This window comes from Falco rusticolus, chromosome 4 (assembly GCF_015220075.1).
Source record: "Falco rusticolus isolate bFalRus1 chromosome 4, bFalRus1.pri, whole genome shotgun sequence".
In the NCBI taxonomy this organism is placed as follows: Eukaryota; Metazoa; Chordata; class Aves; order Falconiformes; family Falconidae; genus Falco; species Falco rusticolus.
The window spans coordinates 54,193,991-54,203,029 of NC_051190.1; the positions used below are offsets into that span (position 1 = coordinate 54,193,991).

At 50.0% G+C, this 9,039-nt stretch overlaps 1 protein-coding gene across 1 annotated transcript in view; it reads right to left on the reverse strand.

The window, feature by feature from the left end:
- Positions 1–7,285, reverse strand: part of VIPR1 (vasoactive intestinal peptide receptor 1) — a 116,030-nt gene extending 108,745 nt beyond the window's left edge. Inside the window, exon 1 of the mRNA XM_037382537.1 lies at positions 7,174–7,285. Within this exon, the coding sequence (XP_037238434.1) occupies positions 7,174–7,230 (57 nt within the window). The 5' untranslated portion in view covers positions 7,231–7,285. The remainder of the gene's footprint in view (positions 1–7,173) is intronic.
- Positions 7,286–9,039: the final 1,754 nt, after the last annotated feature.

The following is a 9,039-nucleotide window of genomic DNA, read 5'->3' on the forward strand; positions in this document are numbered from 1 at the left end:
CTGAGGACTGAACTGCTGCTGTAGTCAATGAGGGTTCAGAAACATGCATAACAGAGGCACGTGGTGCCATTTCAGATAACTTTATTTTCTGTGTTCATAGCATCCACATGGGGCTGGCAGATAACACAGCAGCTGCAGGGGCTTCGCTCTCCACAAACGGATGGTGTGGGACAACGGGATATTTTCCAAAATGGCCTGAGGTGTCCAAGATGGAGCAGCCAAACCCAACCTGACAACAATGCTGACCACAACAGGAGCTCAGACCACGCAGGTCACATGTAGACACCTATGCAGAAATGCCAAAACGTAGGTGTCCTGATCTGCCAGGTGAATCCCACCCCAAGGCCACCTGCAAGGAAGCCCACAGACTGATTAGCTGTGATAGACAATGACATTTATAAGGCCCCTGGAGACACTCGCTGCTCAGATATTGGTTGTGATGTTACAGATCACCAGGTATTAATTGAAACATCTGTTAAACACAGAATCAAGGTTGGAGCCTCAAAGGAACATCTTTTAAAAAGGTACCAAATAGACTTCAGCTTTACAAAGGAAGACAAAGTATTGATATTTTCCCCTCCAGACAAGAATCGTATTTAAATAGATTTTAAAGAGATTTTTTTTTTCTTCCCTCTTGATGAGGTGCAGTTTCACAGGGATGAAAATTAAAAAATTTTGGAGCTTCTACTCAGCTTCGCAACCATCAGGATTAGGAACATCCCTGAGCCTGCTGCAAAAACAAGGAGGGGATGACAGGGATGGTGGCTCAGCAAACAGAGTTGGGGGCTCCCTACTCAGTTCCTTTGGTCTCTCCTCAACTTTAAATCAAAGCAAATCAATGAAGCTGAGGCATGACATCCAGGAGATTTTATCAAAACAACATGGCCAAGTCTGTTGTCCAGCCCACTAGTGAAATGCATCTGAAAATAATCCTGATTTGGTTCTGAATTAGAAAATAATCCCAAATCAATTCTAACGTTTGAATTTAAAATCCAACCGACGGAAGGGTAAGTCTCCATTCCCCAGCAGTGCAAAAAATGAAAGGGTTAGACTTCTCACCCCCAGGGCAGTCACTAACTATCTAATGTCATTAATAGAGGAGTTTAAGGCTGTTACCATCCACTCTTTCAGTTGCCTGGAAAAGTGACTTTGTTAACGTGAAGTACACCAGTGTCTCTAAAATTCATGTACAGCTCACAAGCTAAAATAGGCCTTTAAGTCACAGAAATACTGTATATATAAAAGTTAGTGCTGTAGATAAAATCTGGCACAATAAACCACCAGTAAAGCAGCCCTAATGTGTGTTTTCCAGCCGTAAGCAAACCACAACACATACCCCTGCGCGCAAAAACGTCCCTAAATTCACTTTATGAACCAACCATCTAAAAATTACTGAACTGAGTTCTGTCGTCACCTACGCTAACTTCGCACCAGGGCTGCATGACTTCAGGGCACTGCATCTGCCTGCATCCGCATGACTGATGGATGAGCGGGGGAAAGAGTATCTAAGGCAAGGACTGTAACAGCAACAAAAAAAATCACACCTGCTTCCGCCTCTTAACCTTACCTGCTCGCTCCCAGCGGGTCAGGCCGTGTTCACGTAGGTTATTTATATTTGTGCAGATTGGCAATTATTAAACATAAGTGCTCTTGCTATTATAGCTCTTCCCTCATTAGGGTTTATGCATGAGGTTAAGCAGTTTAAAAGTGATTTGTAGCAAAGCTAATCGCCAGTAGATGCTTCTAACGAAGCTGAAGTTTCAGGATAGAAAGTCTTGGTACTTCATTAACAACATCCTTATCAGAAGGAAACTGCACTTTTATTCACATCTCCAGAAGCCTTTAGGTTTTCTAAAAACCCAGTGCTGAAGAAGTCTGGCAACACCCCATTCAAGAAATAAAAGAGCTGCATAAGGGTGCACAGAGCATCCAGCACTTGGTGGCATTGGGGAGCCCATCTTCTTCTCAAACCCTCCCCCCAGCACTTTCTGAGACCTAATGAACGAACCCTCCCCTGCATTATGGGTCCTGTAACGTGAAAGGTGAAGCTCGTGCCTGGAGAGATGAACCACCCCAGAGAAATCCCTGGTGGTCAGGCATGAAGCCAAGCATGCTGCAGGCTGCTCCAAAAGGGAACGGTGGCAAGAAGACCGCTCAGCTGGTGAACAGCCTTCCCCAGCCATGCACAGGACCTCCCCATCACGGCTGAGCTGTGTTAGCTCTGGATGGAGGCCAGAATGGCTGGCATCCCTGCCCTGCCCCTCTCACACCTCAAAACCAAGGACCTGATTTTCCTTCCTCTGCAGTCCTCTGGGATCTCATTTTCGAAGGCCAAGACGTCTCCCCTCTTGGCTCGGTTCCCACCCAAATGAAGCTGTGAGAGCTCTTGACTTCTGGAAAACATCTGGGAGCGTGGAAGGGAAATCACAGGCATTCAGCACTCACCGAGGAAACCCTGCCTGGCTGCACAGGGTGGGAGGGCAAACGGCAGGCTCAGCGAGTCTCACGGAGGGAGCAGGAGCTTCTGACCTGCCTGTCTGTTTATCCATCCATGCTCTCCATCCCACCTGCTGGACCACAACTCCAGCCCCTCCTGCTCTGGGGCCTCCAGGCACCTCCAACCCATTTTGTCTATGGTTTTGGCCCACGACTGAGGATTTTTCTTGGCTGCATTTCCTAGATTTTGGTCCTTACAAATGACTTTCCTCTTCTTCCCAATACAGTAGGAAGAAAGTGGCTGAGGCCAGAGAATGGGGCTGTATTTAACCACACAACCGGCACTGGAAAACCACATATCCATTTCCACTGAGCCAGCGTGATGCAACAGAGATCCCACTTGCAGCAGTGAAATGACACTGTCACACTTGTGCTGACTTGGTCTGAGGGCAGGATGTGACCTATGGAGTTCATAAAACCAAGCTAAGTCCTGCTCCTCATCAAAACTTGAGTAACACCTTTTATCCTGCACAGATAATTTGACTCCCTTCCTGAATTTGAGCCGCAGATGCCATGCAGAGTGTGACAAATCTCCTCCAAGTGCGCTCAGCTCTGACTAAAAAAAAATAAATTATCATCTCGTCTTGGGTCTCATTGATCTACACAGTGTCTGGTGCCCTTCCTCAGACTGCCAATAAATGGGACACTTGATGCTTAACAGGGAGACTTCCTTTCTGTCCCTCTTCCCCCTCTCCTCCAACTAAGATTAGTGCCTACAAACTAGCCCAAATACCAGGTAACTTCCCACTCCTACCAGGCTTCCCTGCCCCCCCCCCCCCCCCCCCGAAAAATAAAGAAAATGTAGGTTTGCCATTTCCAAGGCAGCCTTGCAGCTGGTGCCTCGGGAGGGCTGAAAGCCCTCTTTCACGACACTGATCCCATCACTTACTCATGCCCCAGCTTCCCACTTGCAAAATGTGCACAGCACCTCTCTGCTTTGTATCCACCAACTACCTCGACCTCCCCCCGCACCCGGATACTGAAGTGAGAAGAGACAAATAGCATTCAGCAAAGCCACACCACTGTGAAACAATAAAACAAGAACAAAACGTCACGGCAGCCTCACAAGCCAGCACTGGAAGGACTCAGCACAAAGCACAGCACACCTTACTTTGCATTTTCATCTGGTGCAGCCCTCTGGCTGTCACACTGCTGCTGATATAACAACAGGAAGGAGTTTGAACCAGAGTATTTTTAAAGCACCGTAAAAAGGGTGAAACACAGATACAGACCCAAATTCATGAGTCAGGCAGCTTTCTCTGTCCATGGTCCCATCTACCTCCTGGTGCTGCATATTTGGCAACTATCCCTCTTTTTAAAAAAAAACCAGGTGGACTCATCTCCTTTTACAATACATCAAGGTTCCCCTCCTGTCTGGTTCTCCAGACTTTTCCTGCTGGAGACAGACCTCTCAGCTGTGGGGAGGGTGCAATAATTATGGTGTGAGTCCCCTTGCTGACATACTGGCAGGCTGGAATAAAACACTGCTGGAAATAGCCTTAAATATTCCACATGGAATATTTTTTTCTTGCCTCAGATACTGTGGTTTTGCCTATTTTTCTGTTTTGCCTCATTATGTCCTAAGTAAGAGCTTCTAAAATATATGTACTGCTGAAAATATGTACTCTGAAAACTTCCAGCATTATAAAGAGGCAATGAGACTCTCAAAGCTACCCAGATACAGGGTTGGGCAACTGGTTCTCCTAAATAAAGTCAGTCATGCATTTATGCATGTATAAATTTAATAAATCATACACTCAGTAACACACGGAGGGTTTGTGGCAAGGCCTTTGTTAAACACATGTTGTTACTGTGAAAGGATCTGTGTGTTGCATGCAGGAATTCAGCTGGAGGATTCTGGTGAGTACCTTGCCTTTTTGTCAGAAACATTGATTATTTTGTTTTAAACACATTTATCTCGCTTCTCAGGCTCAGTCAATGACAGGATGAAAGAGATACAGATGCAGCTGCAGTGGTTGTCCCAAGAGCTTAAATTTAACTGTTTTTTTACAATGGCCCTGCTTCCAGTATTTACACTTGGACTGCTAAAGCTAAAGGATCAAATCTGAGGTTTTTATTCCTTTCCATCACACATCTACTTCATGGCTGAAGTAGAATAAAACTCTGAAGAAAAGCACAAATTACACCAGCTGGCCAGATTTGGTTAATTCAATGAGCTTGCAGTCTGAAGGCATGCGGAATCCACCAACTGCTTTGAATTAGCCACATCTCATTTACCAGACACACACTGGGACAAAAAATAGCCCACTATGTAGCTCTCTGGGCCAGATTATCTTAGTTACACCCCTGAAAAGGTAAACTGACCCACTAGAACCTAACAGGGATTATTCTGGATTTACACCTTGCCCTCCCTTCCCACCTTTAGCACTTCAGAATGTTAAAGGCTGATGGCTGCAGGAGGCAGGTCTCTGGTGAGCATGGTCTGATGAACTACAGCAAATGAGATTTGCCCAATTTCCTTTTTTACCACATTTGTAGATCGTGAGAGGCCGAGGTGAAAGTTTATAACAGCAATCAGAAACCACATGGCTGCAACAGTTTTATAGCACTGAACTTCTCAATCTGCCAGTCACTCTTGTTCAGAGTTTTTCCAAGGACATACCAATAAAAATTATCACAATAAATTATAAGAAGGAAAAAAAAAAAAAACCCACCCACAACTCTACTGACCCATCGCAGTCCCAGAGCCAGGTTGTTACAACTGCTGAATTATTTTCGCTGTAAAAATGAGCACCGAATCCCAGGTCTAAACTGAGAAACAAAACCAAAGGTGATTTTCTCTAGCACTGAGGCACTTCAGCATTAGTCACCTTGCAGATCAGCACTGATAAGGAGCATGTGAATCTCTTTAACCTACTAGTATGAACCAGGTCCCAGGAACATTAACACAACAAAAGAATGAGAAAACAACCAACGGTTCTACTAAACCAAGGGCAAGTGAGATAAAGTATGAAAAAACAAGATAATAAAAAGGGTTGAAAAGGAACCAGTACCGGATTGCACCGGGGCTGTGCCCATGCCATTGTCCCAAAGCTTCAGGGGTTTGTGCTTATTGACAGCCCAGCATTGATGGCAAGGACACCAACAGCACCACCAGAAGGGCCCGATCCTGCCACCACTTGCATGACAAACCTCAGTGGGCTACAGGACTTAACTCTCCATAGGATCTGGCCCCAGAGGACCTCTTAATGCCAACAGTGTTTCAAGAAATGGGATTTTTGCCATGGGCTTCAGTGGAAGTGAGAGCTGGAGCAGACCCAGCAGCTTATGGGACCGCTGCCCCCCTCTCATTTCCCCAGCTCCAGCCTTGGACATGAGCTATTTTGGATCTTCCCTAAAGCAAAGTCTGTAGAATTCCAGGAAATAATTGCCTGGTCATTTTTTTTAATAGTTTAATCCATTTTCCCAGCCTGTTCTTTCTCAAATAAAGTCTTTGGCAATGCAGATGGCTGGGTGGCTCATGGTGACAGGGAAAAAAAATGAAATAAGTGTCTCATTTCTTAAGGGACAAGGCAGGGGGGGTGGGGGGGGGGAGAAAGGTGAGAGGAGCGATGCAGTGACAAAACTGGGGGTTACTTTCCCCTCTCTGAGGCTGGGCTTGGTCGGTCTGACTCTACTGGGGGTCGGTGCTGCTCGGAGCACGCCACTGTCACCGCTGCCACCAGCCCAGCAGAGCCAACAGAAGCGAGCTACAACCAAGTACCGATGGCACCACCTCAGCTCCTGTGGGTGCCAACCCAACACAACGTTGGTGAGGAAACCTCACCTTCCAGAGGGAGAAAACACGTGTGGGAGAAGATCCGAAGTAAGAAGGGAAGGCAGGCTCGGCCAGCACCCCATCTCCGCGCCACCCCAGCCTGCCGAGCAGAAACGGTCCCGCTAGGAACCGGGCGCTGCAGGGGAACGAGCTGCAGGAACAAAAGCGTCGGAGCCCCGTGTCTGCCCAGGGTGCGGGGACAAGCGGCTCCTGCACCCACGTGTGCGCACACGGCCGGTCGGCAGCAGAAACCAGCCCCTTCGATAATCGCACCCGCTGCGACGAGCCACCTGCGGGGGGACGACACAGCCCCGACCCAGGGACCTGCGAGCGTGGCGGTGACACGCAGCAGGGACTCAGCAACCGGCAAACGCACCCAGTGCTCCCGGCTCCTGCTCCTGCTCCGCGCCGGGGCCGCGCACCCTCGCCGGCTGTGCGCCCGCGAGCGGCGCCTGCGGAACTTCTCCCGGGCACTCGCTCCCGGACGGCAGGCAGGTCCCACCGGCAGCCCCCTGCCCCGCCGCCGGGGAATTTCATCCCCTTACCCCCTGTTTTAGGGCAGGGGGAGCTTTGCACAAAACGACCGAGCTCCTGAACAGAGCAACCAAAGCAAAGCATCAGAAAAGCCAGGCTGCAAACCTGAATGACAACAAAACCAGGAGTCTGAAATAAAACGCGAACAGCCCCTCACCCAGCGGATTCCTCCAGATCGAGAGATCCTCTCGCTCCTGAAGAGGAACCGTACCTCGCACAGGAAAATGCAGCGGCTGCTGTGTGCCAGTTACGGGGCAGGGGGGGACGGGACCCCCCAGGGCGCACCTGCCTGACCCGGCGCCACTTGCAAAGTTGTCCCAAAGTTTGCCCGCGGCTGCACGGACGCGGCCCGGCGCGGCACTCACCGCCGAGAGGAGCCAGCCCAGCAGCGGCAGCACGACGCCCAGCACCCCGCTCTCCATGCCGCACCCGCGGGCACCCCGCACCGCCGGCCCCGGCCGCTGCCGCCAGCGCTGCGCCCGCTCCCGCCGCCCGCCTGCGCGCGCCCCGCCAGCCGGGGGGGGAGGGGAGGCAGGGGAGGGGAGGGGAGGGGAGGGGAGGGGAGGGGACACCGGCGGCTCCGCACCGCGCGCTCCGCCGCCCCCGCCACCCCCCGCGCGGGGCGGGGCCGCACCGCCCCCAGCCTCAGGTGCCGCGGGGAGGCTGCGCTGCGCGGGGAGGCTGCGCTGCGCGGGGCGGTCGCGCTCCGGCCCCGGCCCCTGTCCCTGTCCCGGTTCTTGCCCCTGCCCCACTCCTGCCCCGGCCGCCCGCTGAGCTCACCCGAGTCCTCCCTCCCCCCTTCCTCCGCCCCCTCTTCTTTCACCCTTTATTGATTTTCCCTTCTTTTGCCTCTTCCTCTGGTTTTCTCTTCTCTTGTCCTCCTGGTTTGCCTTCTTTCCCCTTTCTGTCTCCTTTTTCCCTCTTTCCCTTTTCCTTCCTCTCTCTTTCTCCCTGCTCGTTTTTTCCTTTCTCCTTTTCCATTCTTTCCCTTCTTTATTTCCCTTTTCCTCTTTTTTTCTCTTCTCCATCTTTCTTCCCCCCTTTCTCTCCTTTCCCATATTTCCTTTTCCGTTTCCCCCTTTCCTCCCTCTTCCTTTTCCCCTTTGTTTCCCTGTTTCTTTTTGCGCTTCTATCCCCTTTTTCCTTTTTTTTCCCCTTTCCCCCTTTTTCCACTTTTTACGCCTCCCCTAATTTTTATGCCTCTTCTGCTTTTTATACCTTTTCTGTTACCTCCTTTTTATTTTTTTGGTTTCTTCTGTTTCCTTTTTGCTTCCTTTGTTAATTTCTCACCATTTAACTTGTGTTTTATTTTAATTTAATTTATTTTTTTTTATTAAGCGTTGCAATAGGGTGGAGAGGAACCAAGGCTGAGGAAAAGAGCAAAGCTTAATTTTCCATTTTCACCCCCAGCCAACGCGGTCACTGCAGGATTCCCCCAGCTCCAGGGCAAGCAGCCTGCAGACCCCCAGCCTGCAGTGCAAGAGCATCGCCCCTCTCTGCCGAGCGCGGGGGTCCCTGCTGGGATGGCCCTGGGAGAGGCTGAGCAGGGTGATGGGAGCACTGCTGTTAGCAGGGGCAGCAGGCAGAGGCACAGGAGCTGGCCCGGTGTTGCTGTGAGCTCCGCAGCGGGGCTGAGCTGTGCTGGGAAAGGGACCCAGCGCCGCTGGGGTGGAGAGGAGAGGTTGGTTGGGGTGTTTGGCTTCCTCTGAAATAGCTGCTTGGTTAGAAGGGGGTTAAGTGGACCAAAGTTTGGAAATCCCAACCAGACTGAGTGAGTCTGTATGTCCTTTCTCTGTCTTTCTCCTCAAAGAAAGAAAGTTCCAAGGTGCCGGTCAGTGACATGACATTTCTGAATTTCTCATTTTGGACGAGCAGCTCAAGACCACATTAATCCTCATTTTGGATGCAAATGTGGAAATCCCTCCCCTCTCCAGCACATTACAGAGCATTTCCGTTAGTATTAAGGGCAATGCTCTTTTCAACTCAAGAACCCAAAGGTATAGGCTTGCTTTAGCATAAACACCTGAACAAGTCCCATAAATAAAGGTAACAATAAGAAAAATAGTACCCTCCTTGCAGTTCTTTTCTCCTCAATCCTGCTAGATTGTCCAGCTCAGACAGATGGACAGATTTGTTGTCTTTTAAACCACCTGCCAAAGAGAGAAAGCGAAATAGTCAGATTTGGGAGGCCCTGGAGAGAGTCTAATTCCCTAATTCCAGGCTGTTTGACT